At 37.8% G+C, this 21,168-nt stretch overlaps 1 protein-coding gene across 3 annotated transcripts in view; it reads right to left on the reverse strand.

Moving 5' to 3' along the window:
• Positions 1-4,720: 4,720 nt before the first annotated feature.
• LOC149321925 (sideroflexin-1) overlaps positions 4,721-21,168 on the reverse strand; it is a 39,282-nt gene continuing 22,834 nt past the window's right edge. Inside the window, exons 8-11 of one of the 3 annotated variants that reach the window (XM_089531521.1) lie at positions 20,741-20,790; positions 11,316-11,365; positions 10,837-10,884; positions 4,721-9,674 (exon numbers count right to left, since the gene is read on the reverse strand). In XM_089531521.1, the coding sequence (XP_089387647.1) occupies positions 9,578-9,674; positions 10,837-10,884; positions 11,316-11,365; positions 20,741-20,790 (245 nt within the window). In that variant the 3' untranslated portion in view covers positions 4,721-9,577. Of the gene's footprint in view, positions 9,675-10,836; positions 10,885-11,315; positions 11,366-15,878; positions 18,176-20,740; positions 20,791-21,168 lie in introns of those variants that run through there. The other 2 variants (XM_089531531.1, XM_089531541.1) reach the window with 2 other exon arrangements.

Consider the following 21,168-nt stretch of genomic DNA (forward strand, 5'->3'; position numbering starts at 1 on the left):
GTTTCGTATTATTCTGATACAAGCGAAATACTGGTGGTTGCAGTGGGAGAGTGAGAGGGGATTTGCCCCAACAGTTAGTGCATAAATCCTGAAATAAACTAGATAAATCCAAGTTCCTATCTGGAAATCTTCATCTTAGCAATAGGAAGCCCTTGTTTGAGACTCTAAAGTGCTGCTGCTGGAGTAGACAGTGCTGCCTCATGGATCCAGAGTTACCATCTGATTCAGAATAAGACAGCTCTTATATGTTCTAAATTGCTTGCTTCCTATATACTTGCAATGTGTAGGCCTGCATACATGAACACACCTATGTTTTCAAATGTGCACATTTCCACCCCTGCAAAAGTGCATAATCAAATGTCTCTCAGTAACAGAATGAACTTCAGCATAATTTCACTGCTGGGGCAAAACAGACCTTTTGTCTGCTTGGATAACAAATTATAATTTATTAAAGGAGGGCATTTTAAAAATCTCTGTCTTTATTAACAAAGGACAAGCCACCTGAGCCAGCTCTACCATTAAAGCAGTTATCTCTGATAACCAATATTGGGAAACAGTGGAAAGAGAAGGCTGTTGTTGCACCTGGGCTGCCTTGTATTCCTAAACTAATTTAGGCCATGTGCAGACTGGCTATTAAGACTGGCCTAGGGGTGGAGTTGGGGCATTGAGTCCACATGATGCATGCCCCAACTCCACCCCAAGGCACTATGATGCCACCATGTGCTGCTCCACATAGCTTATGGCATCACGGCGCTCCTCTGGTGCTGCGTCCACATGATGCAGCACCAAAGGAGCGCCTTCAAGCCACGGAACTGTGGCTTTTGCATCCTGGAAAGGCTGGATTGGGGTTGTAGTGTGCAGTTGCTGCGGCCCTGATTCAGCACACCTGAAGGCAGCTGCAGGCCATCCCTTTGGAGTGGTCTGCACAGCACCTTAGTATCTTCAGGTATAGTAGAAGACACTATTCCATCACCAATCTGGAAGAAAGTTTCAAGTACCAGCCTAGTCAGCTTTTGTACATAGAATGGGAGAAAATGACATCCTGTTGTTGTTGTTTTTACCTCAGGTACTAAAAAGTTTTGGGTTAGTGTTGTATCTTACGCAGCAAACTAGCATCTAGATTTCTAGGTCATCTGATATTAAGCATAAGACCCATCCTTTAAATATACACTCACCTTTATCTTCAAGCCAGAGCTGTTTCTGGTCAAATGAGGAATCACTGAGAAAGAAACCTTTAGTGTCAGGTACTCTGCAGTTTACAAATTAAGCAAATACTTAAAAAGGCATTTTACCAAAACTACTACAACCTATTATTTAAGTTTATGAATTTCCTTTCATTTGAGTTTTGTACATATGAAGTACTGTATGGACTTGTTTTTTTTAAAAAAAACAAACAAAAACAAAACGATTCTTTATTCATGACAGACTCATCAATATAGTTAATCTTCCACCTTCTGTTTGATTCTGGTCGAATACAATTTATAGATGTCTTTTTTGTCTTGGTTAGCAAATATGTTAGACAGTGGATTCTTGCCAGTGATGATTTACAACTAATAGATAACTTAGTCCTTATCAAGTTGTAAATCAGGCTGTGTGGCTACAGAATATGTCTTCCCAGAAAGAATTGTGAACCCTGAGAAACTGACTTTTAGTAAGCATATCTATTGCTTTCATACACCAACACTAACTGACCACTGTAATGATCTGAAAGACCCTTATCATCTTACACAGTCCTTTAAAATTTAAGGCAAGGGTCATGATTTGAATCTTTTTGGATTCTATTATATCTATCCCACCCACACAACTGTATAAAGATGCTTTATGCCTAAGGTTTTAATACTGCAGCTCAAGAGGCTGGTTTACATCCATGAAAGGTCATGTGAAAATAAAAACCAGTTAGGATTAAAGGTGCTGCCAATTTCTTTCCCCCCATTACCTTCCTCTTTTTTATGCTGCAGGAGACAAAGAGGACTCTTTATTTTTAAAATATAGTTCCAAAATGGAATCTTGATTTTAGTTTACACAGTTGCAAAATGGCTGGTCTTCATACATACAGTCAGAAAAAGCATTCCTCCATCTTGTGAACATTAAACACAGACTATGCTAATGGTTACATTTGAAACTGTGATGTTGTCAAAACTGTTTTAGTAACAGTATTTGTTCTTTGTGGAAATGGTTAGCACATACAGTGGGCCTTTTGTATGTGCTGGCGTTTAGTTCCAGGACCCCCCCATAGATACCAAAATCTATGGATGCTCAAGTCTGATTAAATATAATGGCATAGTAAAATGGTGTCCCCTATATTAAATGTCAAAATCAAGATTTCGGTTTTTTTTTTTTTTGAATTTATATATTTTAAAAATATTTTCAAGCAGTGGATGGTTGAATCTATGGATAAAGGAATCCAAGGAGCGCTGGTGGTGCAGTGGTTAAATGCCGTTACTGCAGCCACTCACAATCGCAGGGTTGTGAGTTCGATACCAGTCAAGGATTCCAGGGTTGACTCAGCCTAGATCACTAAAATGAGTACCCAGCTTGTTGGGGGCAATTAGCTTACATGTTGTAAACTGCTTAGGGAGTGCTTAAGTGCACTGATAAGCAGTATAGAAATGTACTTGCTATTACTGTAAAGGATCTGTGAATAGGGAGGGCCAACTATATTATCATTTTGGACATGATTAATTAGAAAATCAGACTTATGATTCAGGAAGCTGGAAATGACTGCCAGGAAAAATGCTTTCAACTGTTTGGTCTGTATAATATGGGAAAAGTGTGAGTGCACGCGTGTGTGGGACATTTGGTAACCTGATATTAGCACATCAGAGAGGTAAGCTTTTCTTTGCACAGAATTTCAAATTTTCTATCTTATTTATTTCTTCACTAGATTTACAATGATTGTCAAACTTCACATTGTCAAAAACCATCAACAAATAACACCCCCACTGAGAAAGACAAAGGGGCTTTCAGTCCTCCTTTGGACTGCCAAGCCCCAGTAATGTGTATCAGCCTCCTCTGTTCCCTCACCAGTCCTTTTTGCAAAGCAGCAATGGAACTCCTGTAAAGAGGTAAAACTTTTACCTACTTCAGTGGTTCTCAAACTTTTTATCCTTGTGACCTCCTTTACATTTAAATGTGGATGCTGTCCCTCCTGCTCTACACAGCATATGAATAAAATATTTTGTTTTGTGTGCATATTTTCATTCACATTCGTGCATATTCATATTTTAACATTTTACAAGGAAATTGCTCTCTTCTTCTTCAGGCAGAGGTTCCAAGCATCCACCTTTCTCTTCCCCTCCAGGACAGAAAAAGTTTTGGAAGAGAAGGATGGGAGGATCAAGGCCTCCAGTCTCATGCCCCCCTCCCTGAGCAACTCTCACACTCTCACTGGGGGTCCCACGCTACTCTTTGAGAACCACTGGCATACTTAATTCAAATAAAGAAATGCATGCATTCTTGATATTTTATTTAAAGGTGCTGTTTAGACACTGCTTCGTAAAATGGCCATCATGGCCAGTTGAAATTAATGTTCCATTAATGTACATGGGAGTACCATTTGTCGTTGGTAGCACGACATCCTCTTACAACTTTTTTCCCCCAGAGCATTAACTAATTGTAATACTGCACACCCCTAAACCTCTGAGGAAATCCAAAATGTACCAAGAAACGGGCACAGATACACACAAACAGGTACATGCCTTCCACTTTAATATATTGGTAGACTAATTTACACAGTCCACCCACCTCAAATACCTATAAGGCATGAACTAGGCTTATATCTGTATGTGACATTTTGCTTACAATACACTTGGTCCCTGAAGAGGTGGGCAAGTGTGAGAACAGTTATTAGCAATAATAAAACATTCAGAATTATTTCCCTAAAGGTCTGGGAAAACTGGAAAATGCAAACACCAGCAAGACTACAGGTTAGGAGCATTTGTTTTGGGAAGATTCTGCCACCTTGTGTCCATCCTGAATAGGAACATCCTGTCTAAAGTGTTCTCCAAAGAGGGATATACACATTGTGGCAGTGTAAGAAAGACAAAAATTGTAGAATTTCACCAGAAAATGTGAGAATTCTGTTGGAAAGTTACATTGGCTGTTCACTTCAGAAAATCTGCAGAATGAGGAAAAGGATCTTGAAAATCAATTTTCTTGGACGTACCTGATGAAGAATGGTTTAACATGTTGCATTCTCCTCCCTCCCTCTCACATGCAAAATGCTGAAATTTCCTCTAAAGTTTATTTCTCCCTCCCAAACCCAAGAAACATCAGCACTTCAAGCTAATGATGGCAATCTGGTGAGCAGTCTCAAGACTCATTATCTTCATTCATTTTACGTAAACATATGTGTTTATGGTGTTCAGTGGAACCATAAAATATTCATGATGATCAGTGGAACCATAAAAAGGAAGAAGGAAACAACTGACATAAGAAAAGGAGGCCATTATCCTTATTTGAAACTCCTATAATAAATTCTGGAATTTTAGAAATGGGTTGGATAGACAAAAGGACAGGGTCAAAATGTATTCCATTATCAAATTAAGGGGGTTGTATGTACATATAGAGTATATACAGAATGTTTGCAGTATGTATAATATGACAGACAACAGCATGAATAAACTGCCTCATTTCTATTTAAGGTAGAGATTTATTCCCTGCTTGTGTGATTAAAAGAAAAACTGCTGTTTATTCTCATGTATCACCACATACACCCATATCTATGTTTCCCCCCATTTGAGTGTATATATTATATTCACAAACAAAATGTATAATGAGAAGTGGTATATCTAGTGCCTCTTATACATAGTCCCATGAGTGTAGACAGTCTTTCTCAACATTTGATACACACAGAGGGAATGCCACATTCATTTCAATCACCAATTTTAATATTTCATCTCATTCATTTAAATAGTACATTTAATGCCATCAAGTCTGGCAAAACATTGTGCTAATACTTACATTTAAAATGTACTTAATTCACAATATAATCAAGAATCATTTTCCAAAAATGGAAATATAACTGTTCACTTCGCTAGTTATGTAAGCTTATTGCACTTTATTGGAAATATTTTTAAAACATTCTGTCTCTATCAGATCAGATTGGCTGATCTTAATACTTTTTTTGTTCTCCTCAATACCACCAAAAAAAAATGTATGATTATTCATCTCGTAAAAAAGCATTAATAGACTCTTGTTTAAAAAACAAAAGCTGCACATTGATGGGCTTGAAGAATCCTCTTTTATCCTGGTAAAATCTATCAGTCAATCTCTTTGTGTTCTCTTCCACATTCTTTCAAGTATGCCACATGGAAATATGCAATTTCTGCAAGTATACTGAGATCAGATTAAATGGATCTGATTTATAGCAACCAAAAAACAAAAACCACTGGGAAAAGTACAATTTCTTTTTCTTTCCTTTTTTAAATTTAGCCCTTTAAACAAGAGTTTGAAACCATCCAGTTCCTTCCTGTGGTCTCTGTAGCAATATGTGTACTTTTAATCTGCTGAAGTTCTGATTTCCCATTGTCTCTTCTACAGAAAACTTCATAGCCATCATTTTGTCAATATTTTCTAGAAAAACCAGAAAAATTCCATGCAACCTCAGACAAAGACCTGAGCTGCTCATCTACTAGGAGAAAACTCACTGAGGTCTTACTGACCTGATCAGGCTGTTAAGAAAACTTCTAGAAATCTGCAGATCCAAGGCACATCTAACATACGCGATCATTTGATCCTTCTGCAAAATTGGCCCTTCCCTGCCAAATGCACTGAGGTGGGTACAGATCCCTGCCCGCATTGTCACAGGAGCAATCTGACTCTTACCATATCATTCTTATTTAAAGGCAAATAATATCCAGACTTATCATTTTCAACTCTAGAGCAAAGGGAGAGGTGTGGGAGTGAAGGTAAATGAAGGACACCCTGGAGAACGGCTGACCCGCTGGTGATCCCTATTACCCTACCAGTTTCTTCCTCAGGCCCCACTCAGGTCTTCCAATCAGGGGGAAAACTCTGCTTAAATTCCAATCAATGATTTGAGATATTTTCTCTGTTCTCCCCTCTCCACTGTTATATTTAGCATTCAAAAGCTACCACTCATGCCAATAAAGGCTTTTTAAAAGGCTCTTGATCTAACAGAGGTTCCCCATGCTTACTGTAGATGCAGATTAAGTAAACAACACGAGAGTTCTGGAAATATTGGAAGAAAATGACGACAACACACCAACTACCAGGCTCACAACTTAAAAAATCACTCTCTCCCCAGTGTTTTCAGATTCTAATATATGAAGAACAGGGGACATATTCTTTGACTTTGCCACAAACTTTGGCCTAGAATGCCTATCAGTTTCACCTACTGTTGCTAGGTTTTACAAAATAGCAATAAGATAACAATCAAAATTTGTGACATACTAGATTGACAACTGGAAGTAGCTATTAACATTTTGGGTTCTACCTACTCTAAATACCAAATGACAGTATTGATTTTAATTAACCTAGCCATTTATTTCTTTGTAAAATTAATTTATTGTCCACATTCATCAATTAAAAGACACACATATTTCTGTCTTTATAAATGGCCCACAATCCAAAATAAAGGATTTTTTCATAACTTATTCAGTTTGTTTAAAAGGAAAAGCTTTCTAACCCTCAAATATGGGACAAGCCATATAATAAGGGACATGTGAAAATCTAATAAAGGACAAGCTTTCTGGCCCTCAAATAATTGAACCTAAATCACATGAGTCATAATCCAAAAACAACTGAAGGACCCAATGTTCCTCACACTTATTCTAAGGCAAACAGTGTGTGTGTGTGTGTGTGTGTGTGTGTGTGTGTGTGTAGGGGCTGTTTGGCCAGGTCTACTGGCCCTCATTATTGCCTTGTGAGATTTGAGAGTGAAACACAAAAACAGACCCAGTATTGCCTCCAGTGGTTGCACATAGCATGATATGACAAACACTGCTTGGTAAGCTGTCTTTCAAGCAAACGTGTCTGCTCTAATGATCTTATCAATGAAGAGCTCATAAATTTCCAGTGGAACACAGGCCTGCCTGGAATACAGTTTGAAAGCCTTGCTAAGCAAACCTCACTATCAGCTAAAACAAATGTTGAGCTCTAGCTTTAGATATTCTTTTCATTCCAGTTCCAAGTTGAGCATTGACTGCTATCCAAGCAAGCTGCTGCTCCATGGCACATTTTACTTCAGCACTACAATCACTTTTTTTTTTAAAAAACTTCTATATTATCCTTAACACATTTGGACAGTAACTAAACTATAAGTTTGCTACCACACTGGTAGTACAAGGCTTATTGATTGTTTACATTATTTTAGACATGTACAGAGATGTTAAATGTTTATACTTAATACTGATGTTATTGAGTTCAAAGCTAGATGTAGTCATATCAGTGAAAGGGGGTGACCTTACATTTAAAATACTGCACCTTAAATAATAATTGTCAAGACTGCATGTGGATCAGACAAAATGAAATTACAGTGGAATGTTCACAGAGATAATATTCTAATTTTGGAGGCTAAATGCACCAGCATAATTCACTGGGCAGAGTTTTGGAAGCTGACTTCCAATTGCCAGTTGGGTTTATTCGGAGCAAGTCACTAGTCTGTTGTCTGATTTCACACATCTGTAGGATGGGAAATAATAGCACCCTCACGGGACAATTGTATACATAAGGATGACAAAATATATTAAAAAGTGTTAAATCAATAAGCAATGGATTAAAAGTGCCATGATCAGATGCTTTGCCTGTGTTTTGTAAGAGAATGAAACCACTGATCAACAACTATCAGTATGTTTTTTAAAATTATATACCATTTTATGTGTGTGTGTGTGTGTGGGGGGGGGGGGCTCCTGAAACAGGGTACTTACATAATAGCATGGAGCATGAATGCATTTCCATACAATTGGATTTAGTAATGAAATGCATAAATGGGAAATTACCTTGTTTAGTTCCACAAAAGTCTGGAATCTTATAAATTCTCCAGAATTCTTAAGCAATAACCATTTTTTCTCCATATACATTGCTAGATGCAAAGTGATACCTATCAGTGATTCATTCAGTCTGCAACCTCTACCTTGAGAAACAGTGTAACTTCAGGCATCATGCTATCACACCTGTCCCAACTTTTCAAGCTGCACTCTATTAGGATTTCTGTCATGAAGTTGCATACCTCTCTGCCATTTGGTTGGTCCTAAAAAATTATTGTCTGAATGGATTTTGGGGTTTTGCTTCAAGAATCTTGCAAGAACTTTATGTAAAAATAAGACCAGACTAGAAAATGGATATATTCCTATTTCTAGCCAAGGCAGCTGAAACTCATTAATAAACAGGCAGGTTTGGCACTCATTAGAAAATATCTATAGGATTTTGTCCACTGCTGTAGAACGTAAGCACCATGACAGAGAGCAATTCAAAATGTTGAACAAGGCAATATTTTCTTCCTTTTGCAGAGTTAATATGGTGTGTCTAGCTTCACACATGCAGGAAATTTTAACATGAGAACACACTAAAAAATACACAGTTCCTCATGAGCAGCATACATGAAGAGGTATTATAATGGTCCTGAGACAAGTACCCTGCTCAACACATAAATAATCCATAGGTGATCTATGATTACCAATTCCATAGTTGCTCTATGATTGCCAATTCCATACAAATTTCAAGGGATAGTTTTAGTTATAATAGTCAAGGGATAAACAAGTCACGGGAAGTCACTCCAGAGGTCGTTTGAAAAAATGTCTTTCCACTGCTCCATAGCATTTAGATTTTCTCACAGAGATAAGGCAACCCATGAAGCCAGTTCTCAGTAGACACCACAACATCACACTTGGACTGTCTCAGAAGATAATCCAATAGAGTAAAATCATATAAACTGTAGATACAAATATAATAGTAAATATGTAGTTGTCCTTTCTCCTCTCATATAGGAAAAATTTAAAATAGACACCAAATGTCTATTTCATTTCATTGTGTCTGTGACTTTTTTTTTGGAAGAAATTTAGGACTAAATCCAATATTGATCCTACCTTTTACAGACCCTTTGAAACAAGTGGGCCTGTGAGTCATAACTTGTGGGGTGACGTTGATTGCAATGGGGAAACTTTGTGTGTATGCTTATGCTTCCTCAAATTACCTGTTGACTCCATGAATTTGACAGGGTTTTGTTAAGCAAGGAATACTCAAGAGGAATATTCCTTCCTCTGAAATATAGCCTACAGCACCTGTTATATGTTGGCAGTTTCCCATCCAAGTATTAACTAGGGTAGGACTAATTTTGGATTTAGTCTTCTAGCAACTTAAACATTAATGGAAACTATTTAGAATAATTGCAGCTGAAGAAATCTGGTGTGTACAAAGTAGACAATCTGGAAATGGAACTGACAACAATCTAAAATGATAATTATGAGAGTTCTCTTGTAAAATTAAATAATCACTGTCAAAAACTGTGAAATTGAATGGGTATGTCAGGACTGAGTTGTCTTCATCAAGGATGTCACAATCAAAAACAGATTTATCTAATTGCCATTGAGAGATATGTTGATGTTTTCCATGCTTTCTATAATCCTTTGTTGAAAAACACACACTTCAATTCAGGTTTGATCTCTTGGATCTTGGCTTGTAATTCAGGCTCCAGACGTGTTACAGACATAGAACTGAGCAAAAGAAAAAAAAAGCAGTAAAAACCCATGATCAGGTTTCATATATATAAATAACAAAGGTTTATGGCCTATTATATACAAAAATGTTTAAGTCCATTAAACTGAATATCTCATGATTTGTGTAATGGAGATTGGATTATAAATTTTGCCATTCTCTTTAACATGGTTTGCTATTTTCTTGTACTCCAAATATTCTGTCCTATATTAGAAGCTATACATGGTTCATGGAAGAGGCATGTTCTGCAGACTAATGTTAGCTGGAGTGATAGCTTAATGTGTCAGTCAGATAAATGCACATTAAGCTTTACCACATGAATTACAATTGAATTAAAAGACCATGATTCACCAACAGGTCTTGAAATGTATTGTATTCATTTTAATTGTATTAATTTCTAATAATTAAAAAACCCAGTTAAGTATGCATAAAAGCAAAAGCATTAAAATTGAAATGTCATAACACAATGACATGTCAGCACTAAGGAATACCTACCTGGTTAGGATGAATGCTGATCAATCTAGTCTGGATTTGGCCTTTTCTAAGCCAAGAGGGCAAACAATGTTAACAATTATATTGTTTTTACTTAAAACGCTATCCAACTCTTGATGGAGAAGAAGCAGGGGGACTTTTTCCACTGAAGAAGTCTGACCATTCCAGGAAATGAAGTTTTCCTTATTCATTCCATCACATGGGAGTCATACTCTCCATAGTTTAGCACCTTGTCCAACTTATTGGAGAAGAAAGATATCCCTTATTTCAGTTAACTTCCTGTCTACCATCTATTTTAACAGGCTGACTACCACAGGTTTGGACTGCCAATCAGTATCCAAAGAAAGGTTCATTCCCTTGCCTAACAGTTCTCTTGGGCAGAATCTCCACATTACCATAGCTAGAGACAGTGAACTCACATGAACGGGACTCATTTTCAGGCTGGATTTGGGCACATAGCTACTACAGATATATATACCTTATGTTTTTTTTTCTTCCAAAGTGTGAGGTGGTGACTTTGCCCTGAACTGGAAAGCAGAGTAGATCTTTTCTCACATTTTGGCAACGTGCCTGAAATAATTTTAGCACTCACCTAATACAAGAAGTGTATTCTAAAAATCAAAGTACTACAAGAATGAAAGATACAGTAGAATAAGACACACACAATACCTTTTTTGTGGAAATAGGGCACAGCATAATGGAGTTGCAAACACTAAACTGGGAAAGACAAACAGAAAGTTAGGTTATTTGTGAGCAACTGTTCTCAAAACTCAAGCTGAGCCACTTTAAATAGGTGTGGATAATTTTAGAAGCACTATTTGGATTTAATAATCACTGCAATACAGCATGTTTTATTAGGACACTGTTTCCCATTTGTTTGATGTATTAGTTCCTAACCAAAATAAGGTCAAAAGTATATTTGAGACAACTTATTCCACAGGCTCAAGATTTGCTTTTGTTTGCTTTGTTTCTAGTTAGGTCGTCTGGTGAAAGCTTATCACACCACTTTCACTTTGTTATTTGCTTTAGTCTTAGATAGGTTTGGACTGCCTTACTATGATAAAGCTGAAGACTAAAAATGAACATCTGTTACAACACTGAAGACTGTTAGAGTAAGGAGAAACTTAGTTTTAGGAATTTTTACTCACCAGAAGCCAACTAAGCCCACTTGAATGGGGGCACTCATCCATGGGAACCTCTGTGTTAAAAAGAAAAGTGACATGATAACAATAGTATATTCCCTCAAAAGATGTAACCCCTACTCAAGTACTAGAATACCATACTGTTGAAAGAACATATGGATGCTAAACAGTGAAGGTATGTTTACTGGGTACTACAAACATTCCTAAATGCAGAATCTGCTGAAATAGCCTCTTAAGTTAACGAAGTCATTGTTTGTTGATTTGTCTATGTGTTCTTAATGGCAGAATGAATTTCTGGGCTCGTAATATCAGGCTTGTACTTTTCCATGACACAAAAGGTTTCCATGATAGCAATTACAACTTATCTTTCTGTAAAATTCCACTGAAAATACTACAATCACTAAGAAAAACAGCTGCCCGCTGTATTGCTATAGATGTGTGTTAAAAATGCAAGGTCAAAAAGTATAGGGCAATAAACAAACAATACTAGCAATGTCTGGACTTTCGATATCATGCAACTCCATTGTGTATTTATTAAAATAGTGGGGAAGTATTACCATGTTGCAAGGTGCATTTTTTAAAACAAAAGATGCAAGCCTTTAAAAATAGGGGGATTTGATTTAACTGCTATTTAGAGAGAAATTCAGGGAATACAGGATGACAGCATTCTGATTCAATTTGTCTTTAAATTCTACCTGCCACCCACACCATCAGAACCTGATTTTTAAATGTTGGCTCTGAACTTCATTCCACTATTACTTGTTCTTCATGTCAGTGAAAAACAGCTATCCAACTTTAAATAGGTTCGCATCTTTTTTCTTTAAAAAAAAAAAATCCAGTGCAATTTATCACCTTTTACGAATGTTATTTGCCACCTATTTTCATCTCATCAAGTAATAAAGGAAAAATTTTAGGGAAAAACCTAACGTTTGAAAGATAAATCAAATTCAAAATAAATGCTAATGAAATCAGACATAGTGAGGTCCTTCTATACTGGATTTTCTTGGTCACTAAAAAAAAAGCATTCCTTTCAAAACATGACATATATACATTTTATACAGTTATCAGATATTGTATTAAAAGTAAAGCAGTTGTTAGTTAGAATTACAGGTTGTATGTGAAATTATGAAAGCATTCTGTAAACAACTGAACTAGTTGGGAGCAAAATGAAGTAAAAAAGCATTCTATAAATACCTACAGTTCTTGAAAACAAAAGGGAGTATGAAACACATATAAGGGAATAATGTAAACAAGCCACATGAAACTATAGATTTTGTTCATCAAGAATCAGAAATGAGGCAAGGAGACAGGAGAAAATACAAACTTTTCTGTCCAGAAATCTCTGGAGAGGAATGACAGATATTTCCTCTCTTTCATCTAGAGTGGGCTAGAGGTCCAGAAATGGCTGAATAAGAAAACAGGCAACAATTTTAAAACAGTATCAATAGAACTCCCCTCCAGAATCATATTTCAATTGTGTTGATTTTCTACTTGTCAACTTTTTTCACCATCCAGCTCACACCCACATATAGAAATCAGAAATATGGTGTCCGGGATAATTATGACTTTAGTATCTACTGATATATCTTTGCACTTGGGGATCCTATCTTTATAGCTCCACTTCCAAGTCCTAGTCTTCTTCTGACTTCTTGATTATATTATCTATTTTGATTAATGTCAGAGCTTAGTTATAAAAAAATCAACTATGTTGATGATTTCATTACCCACTTGTTTGTTGTTGTGTGCCTTCAAGTCACTTTTGTGGCAACCCTAAGGTGAACCTATCAATTGGTTTTCTTGGCAAGATCAGTTCAGAGGAGGTTTGACATTGTCTTTGTCTGAGGCTGAGAGAGTGTGACTTGCCTAAGGATTTACACAGCTGAACCAGAAATTGAATCTTGGTCTCCACTATGCCATACTGGCTCCTGATTGTTTTGTTATGTAAATCATCTGTAGTCATTACTCGTTTTCTAATGTTTATCTGTAACCCTGCTTTTTCACTTTTTTCCTTAACTTTAATCAATAGTCATTCCAAGTATTTGCTGTTTTCTGCAAGTAATCTGCATATTTTAAATTGTATCTTAAATTGTTGGTGTTGATGAGACAAAATGACTCATTATGTTGCTAGTTAATTGCTGGTGGGATACAGACTGCACCTTTGGGGCGGCCTGCACCCGCCCCTTTCCCTGACAGATCGGGGTCTCAGCGGCCACAGCAGCAGCCCCAGAAACCCCGATCTGCCACTTTTCCAGGCCTCGGGGAAGTGGCAAAACGCTGCTTCCCCGCGGCCTGGAAAGAGGTGTCCTTGGGGCTTCATGCCCCAAGGACACCCCCACAGCAGCGGGGAAAGAGAGAAAGGGTCCGCTTGGCCCCTTTCTCTTTTGTATCGCTGGTGCAGCCATGTGAAGGCTGTGCCAGTGATACAAGCAGCGGAAGGAGCTCCGTTTCGGAGCTCCTTCCGGCGCCACTGAAAGGCCGCCACAAGTGCCCTGCAGCAGTGCATGTGCGTCACACCCATGCCGCTCCATTTGGAGGCGGTGCGGCTGTGACGTCGTAATGGCAGCACCCATGTAAACAGGGTGCTGCCATTACCACGCCACGGTTACGTGCTAGGGTTAGGTAGTGTCTGTAAAGGACGCCCCGAGACAACCCTAGCACGTATCCAGGCTGGTGCAAAGCGCCGGTCTGGATACCACGTTAATTACTTTTACTTTCTTTCACTAAAGATATCCACTTGAAATATCCATTTTTGGAAGAGACAGATGAGCTTGTGTCTTTTGGGATAAGACTAGCTTGTAGGGTGAGCTGGTTGGAGGCTTGCTTGGTTATTTTGGCTGTGTGCTATAGGGATGGATCTTCTGCTGACAGGAAAAAAATACTCTAAAATTTGTGGGTAAGTAATATCAAAGTGCCTGTGAAAACAGTTTTGTCTCACTAATAATAACCAAAAAATAGCAAATAAATGCTACTTTTAATGAAAAATAGCAGCTCTTCCAGTTGTTATGCTACTTTGAAAAGAAAGATTGTTGATTCTTCATTACATACAAAAATAATTTTATTTCGTAGCTCTGCAAGGTACACACTGTCACTTTAGACATCATGAGAAGTTTGGTTATGTAACAATGCAGCACTTCCATTTCTCCAAAAGGACACTAAGCTGGTTTTTATTTACTTACTCTTCCAATGCAGCTTATGATCAACCAACAGCTCTATGATGCAGACAGTATATGTCCATTACTTGTTGAAAATGAAAATATGGATTTGCATTAGTGCAAATACAATTGAAGCTGCACACCAACAACATAAAATTGGTTGTCATTTATTCTTTTATATTACGTAGGTGTTTATTTCTGAATTTGTACTCCATCTTTTAATAAAGTATATAATAGAGAATTTTCTTGAGTAGGGTAATTGTTTTTTTTAAGTCTTCTGAACAGCCTTTTTGGTCTTTTAAAAAAAGATTGGGAAGGGCGCCATTAGCATAACTAAGCAATCCTATACACCAACTACACCTGGAGTTATGTTTGGAGAAATATTTGAGTACCAGATTCTATCCTTACAATACACATCTAATCAGAACTAAGTTACAATTGTGTTCAACAAGGCTTATTCTCTGGTATAGGGTTGCAGCTTAAATGGTTTAATTAGAAAAGTTACTCTATCAATGGCCTGCACTTGAAGTAGAAGAGAAGCCCACCTTGCAGTCATGAAATGATGCTCAAATTCCAAGCTGCCACTATGTTCACTGAGAATAGATTGTCCAGCAGCTTCCATTAATGCATAAATATGGAAGGTCCTAGAGATAAAATGTCTCTGAGATGTAGAGCTAAACAAGACAGGATGGACATCTCTCATATATTGCTTCTCCAGATTTCTCTGCTGGTTCCTGCTCAAGGCAACTGCCTGGCCACTGGTCACAGACAGAGTGCTGAAGGAGAGATACCTTTGGTCCCTTACTTATCATGCAGTTCCACCTTGGTCCTAATCGGAGCAGGCATGATATAATAATAATAATAATAATAATAATAATAATAATAATAATGGCTTTTCCCATTCTAAAGGATGGAATACATTTTGGTTGTAACTGCTTTCTTTTCACTATTAGTAGATTTATGCAGGACATTTCAGGAGATACAGAACTATTGACATTCATCAAAAATATCAGCAGGCCTAGAAGCAGCTAAGATGAGACAGATTTTATTTTCATACACAAGAAACAAAAGACTGATATGCTGCACCAAGTTTTCCAAGGAAAATGAGAATTAACACAGTGGTCGTAACTTTAAAATATGATAGAGCAGGACACTATGCTAGACTATAATACTATGCTTGTGAAAGAAAGTAATGGAAGTATACATGCATGATTTTTCATGTATTTGAAGTGCACTTGGAAATACAAGTTAGGAAAGACAAATTAATTAATTGTTAAAAAAAAGATTTAGCTCATGGAAGAAACAAAGCAACTAAAACATAGTTATATATTAGGGTATAGGAATACAAGTGACAATTTTTCAGCACTGGTTACTAACAAAATATACTAATTGTATTATGAAGTGTACCCTATAAGAATGTCTTTTGGACACAATGGGAAATGACAATGATAGAATCATAGAACAGAATCATAGAGTTGGAAGAGACCACAAGGACCATCCAGTCCAAACCCCTGCCATGCAAGAATGTACAACCCAAACACCCCAACAGATGGTCATCCAGCTTCTGTTTAAAAACCTCCAAAGAAGGAGAGACTAACACACTCTGAGGGAACGTGTTCCACTGTCAAACAGCTCTTACTCAGGAAGTTCTTCCTAATGATGAGGTGGAATCTCTTTTCCTTTAGCTTGAACCCACTGCTCTGTGTCCTATTCGCTGGAGCAGCAGAAAACATACTTGCTCCTTCCTCAATATGACACCCCTTTAGATATTTAAACAGTGGAATCATATCACCTCTTAACCATCTCTTCTCCAGGCTAAACATACCTAGCTCCCTAAGTCACTTTTCACAGGGCATGGTATCCTGACTCTTCACCATTTTGGTTGCCCTCCTCTGGACACACTCCAGCTTGTCAACATCCTTTTTGAATTGTAGTGCCCAGAACTGGATAGAGTATTCCAGGAGAGGCCTGACTAAGGCAAAATATAGTGGCACTATTACTTCTCTCGTTCCAGATACTATATTTCTATTCATCCAGCCTACAATTGCATTGGCTTTTTAGTTGCCACTTCAGACTGTTGTTTCTTAAACTTTATTTCTTAACACCAGGGATGGGCAGCTATGGAAGGCTAGGAGGGTGCACTGTTAGGCCAGTTGACCTCGAAGAGCCACATTTTGGGGGCCTTCCTTTTTTTTAACAACAGAAAGTGACTGGGAGTGAAAAAGGCTTCTTTGGTGTCTGAACTGGTTAAAGCTCCACCACCCAACATGGTGGAAATCATCATGGCCCCTAGAAGATATTTTGGGGCAAAGAAAAAAAACAACCAAACCACAAAATGTTTTTTGATCCTTGTGGGTGGGGCAGGGTAGGGGTCTGAAAACATTGTGAAAAATGCCTTTCACACGCCCCATGTGGCCATTTTAGAGCAAACAAAATTGTAAAATTTTTGACTCTTGAGGGGCCCTGGGGCCTGCATATGGCCTATGAACTGTACTTTGCCCATCCCTGCTTTTCACTAATCAGCATCACACCATTCAAATGAACTACTGTTTGTGGACACACATGTATACATTCCCAGGAGCCATCCAAAGAAGAATGCTCCAAACTGATGGATCAGTGGTAATTTTGATTCCTTTTTTCCTATAGGACATTTTCACAGTGCCTGAAAAATTTCACATAAACACTGTGGGAAACTGTTACGTGGTCTATTCTGTGTGCTTGAATTTTCATTTTGGGCCTATAGAGAAAGCAGCATGAACTTGCCCCAAGATTCACCTTTCATTACTATTTTTGAACTAGAAGTACCTTTGTGCTGTTCTTTGTTTAGATCTAAAGCTGAGGACAAAACTGGATGCTGCCTGCTGGTGCTGAAATAGGATGGCATTTTTCCTCACCCCAAAATGTTGTTTCAGTATATCAAACTGCATTACTAAAATGGTTGAAATATTTTCTTGAGCTGCCATCTCTCCCCCTTCCCCAATACGAGGTAGTCCAATGGTCTTCAATCACGGGTCCACAGATAATCTCAGACTCCAATACCCAGAATTCTTATCCAGCTTGGGAGTTGTAGACCCAAGGTTGGATACCACTGCTGTTGTCTGCTGCCAATGTGAGCTTTTTCTTTTCTTTTCTTTTTTTGGCTGCAAGTCACATTTGGGAACTTTCCACAGTTTCTATGACTCAGCAAAGATTTTGTGATTAAACTGATGAAGTGGGTATTAAAGAAGTACTACCAGAATTACCTTCCAGAGTAGTCTTAAATCCTGAAAAGGGGGACCATACTTCTCTGATAGGATTGAAAGAAAGGAAGACATGAAACACAGTCACTATCCCTTTCATAGCCTTTAAAATTATTGTACTTAGGTTAAAGAAGACAAGAACTGTGGTTATCTGGAATGGTGGAGAAAGGACTAAATGAAGCCTATGTGCATTAATAAAGCAGACTGCAGATGGTTTCAGAGTTTTGGCAAGTGATGAGCTTCAAGATGACATGCATAAGCTGCTTGTTAAAAAAAGTGCAGTCCATTGCTCAATGGAGTTAGGGCTGATCAATAACAAGTCTTATGATTAACTAACTGTAGAGCAATGATTCACCTGATCTCACAGTCCATGAGGCAGAGAGGGGGTGGGGAGGAGCAGGAAAACATAAAGAGAGTCATGACGGTGTCAAAGAACACTGAGCAGTCACTGAAGGGTTCTGTCAGATGTGCTGATCTGAAAAATTTATAACATCCTTCGGTTGATTATGCCACACAAAAATCAATGGAGACCTAGCTTGACATACAAAATTTTCCTTATATTATTTCTTGTAACAGCCTTCACTGAATTGACAAAAATGCTTACTCTGTAACTGTAAATACCAGATAAAGATAGTGTTTACTCCAGAATGCTGTAGTTGAAACACACCAGTGGTAATCTAGAAGCCAGTTTTGTCTTTCTTGATATCAATCTGGCCCAGGTCCACATAAAAAATATGATTTGATTGGATTTCCTCCAAATCAAAACTTACTGGCAATTCCCTCCCAGACTTTTTTAATCTCACAGGAAAAGCATTCATCAGCAAACTATCACTCTTGGAAGCTTCCAGGTAAGGTAATACAACTTGGTTTGAACATCCCCTCCTTTGGTAGCAATGAGGTGTGTGGGGCTGCATGCAAGCTTTGAGCTGTTGCTCACACCTGCTTCAAACAAATCCCTCCCTTTACGCAGTGGGAATAATGAGGACCTATGTTGTATAATTGGTATCTGATAAAAAAAAATGCCCATGCATTATTCCATGTATGATTTATCTGGTTCTTAAACAAAGCATTTCCAGATGTGATACTGGAAAAAAGAATTATGTTCTTGCTTCTTGTAAGAAGTTCCAGTGTAAATAAGAATACACTGGGTTTCTCTACTGGAATGCTTAGCACCATACTGACTAAAATGAATAATCTTTTCTATATATTTTTGTTGTTCATTAGAAATTTTTAAAGCAGCTAATAATGTTTCAGTAGTTCCTTGTACTTCAGATGCTTCTTAAGGTTTTGGTTAACCTGACATAAGATGCTAATAAATCAGCAGTGACTGGCCAAATTCCAGCTTGGTGAGTGAAATTGTAAAAAAATACTTTAACAATTTTGTGCATGAAACAAAGTTTATGTACAGTGCGCTTTTGGTGTCTACTGAGGTTTTGTTCCAGGACCCCTCCCATGGATACCAAAATCTGTCGATGCTCAAGTCCCACTATAATACAATGGTGCAATAAAATGGTGTGTCCCTCATAAAATAGTAAAACCAAGGAACTGATATATTTTTGGAATATTTTTGAGCCATGGATAGTTGACTCTGTAGATAACGAATCTGTGCATATGGAGGGCCAACTATACACTGAACCATCAGAAAGCAAAGGTGTCACTATCTCAGCCAACCATGTGGACAATTTTGGATTTTGGAGTATGATGGAATGTCACATAAAGGATACTCAACCTTTATGAACTGACTCAGACGTAAATTGTTCATGCAGTTAAAAATAATGACCAAGATCCACATCAACACATAGCCATTAATGCTGTACTTACACTGTAACTTGCCATCTAATTCCTCAAAACCGCCTTAAAAAACCAGTAGCTCCCCAGAATGATGGAGATCTGTTCTGTTGGTGAGTGGGGCACTGCAAGATGGTAAGACATCCCTACCACCACCAATAGAGGCTGCAAGGAGCAGAAGCTGGGACCCTGCAGGGACCAGTTGTGATTCTTCATCAGTGCCTTACTTGCAGGCAGGAGAGGGGTGGTCATATCATTTGTCTGCCAGCATAACAGACTTCATCACTCTGGGTGGCTGACTGACCTTGTAGGTGGGTTTCAGGGTGATTTGTAGTGATGGCAATAGTGCCACAATCACAAACAAAAATATTTAGCAGTTATGATTACCTAAGTCTAACTTACAACATCATAAGTGACTAACAGGATTCCAGCCCATATCTGTACAGCACCCTTTTTTTAAGAGGGAACAGGATGAAAGATTCAAAATAATTGTTTTTATAAAACACACTGCAATTGTTACTTATTACCTAATTTTGTGGTGAAGGAAATTGCCTTGCTCCAGGCCAGATTATGATTTTACAGTATTGTAATCTACAATCTTTGCTGAAAGTTGGTTAAGAATTACTATGGCCCATGAAACTGGGTAGTGTGGTATGGTGCTGATGGTCCTTCTGTTTGGAAGAGGAAAAGAAGTACTAGCTAGAAAAGCAAAATTAGAGCCAGTGCATAAGAGATGGGGCAAACAGCTCCCTATGACAACATCAAGCTACTTGGCTACAGTAGCTTATCCTATATTTCAAGCAACTTTGTCCATGCCATTACACCCTCCCTTTCTCTCCCTCACACACATCCTGCCTGGCAACAAAGAAGCTGACAGTGCTGGGCAGAAAATCATCTGACTGTGCTGGCAAAGTGTTACACACAAACTCATTTTTCCAACCCAAAGCAGCTTCTGTGCTGCAATTCTGTATCTGGGTGGGTAGATCTTAAAATTATCACAAGCATTTTAATCAACATATAACTCATTATTACCATTCATGAAAATAGTGGAGTAGATCCAGTTTGCTAAAATCAAAGACTAAAGCTTTCACAATTTTTGAGTCCTGTTTCCAAACAAAATGTTCCTTAGAAAAGGGCAAGGAATAATTATAGATTTAATGATTTCATGCACACTTGAGGCTATTTCAAATAGTAAAATGGATGCATTAATTGTAGTGAAGAAATGACTCTCTCTTCAAAAGCATAAATTTACCTTTAAAAATGCTTTCTTTTCCAAAGAATTCATTATGAATGGGGGAATGGCTAGAGAGAGAGAGAGAAAGAAAGAGAGAGAGAGAGAATAAAAACACATGCTTTAAAACCTTGTTATAATTTGTTATATTGCCTTAGAATGTGTAGATACCAGAAAAGAGTGGGAGAGGGCTTAGGATACCCTTATATAAACAAGTATTATAAAATTACATATACATAGTTTATAACCACACCTCAGTCAGCTTGATAAATGCACTATTATTTCTAGTGCATTTACCAAACTGATTGAGGTGTGGTTAATAAATAATAATAATAATCCACTGCCACCATCATCATTTAGTTACATATCACCATCAGACATGATGTTTCATAAATATACAGGTGAGGGAGGATAATTCAGAAATGGTGAGAAATGCCCACATGAAGTAC

Source organism: Sceloporus occidentalis, unplaced genomic scaffold (assembly GCF_023333645.1).
Source record: "Sceloporus occidentalis isolate IW3139 unplaced genomic scaffold, rSceOcc1.0.p SCAF_1, whole genome shotgun sequence".
In the NCBI taxonomy this organism is placed as follows: domain Eukaryota; kingdom Metazoa; phylum Chordata; class Lepidosauria; order Squamata; family Phrynosomatidae; genus Sceloporus; species Sceloporus occidentalis.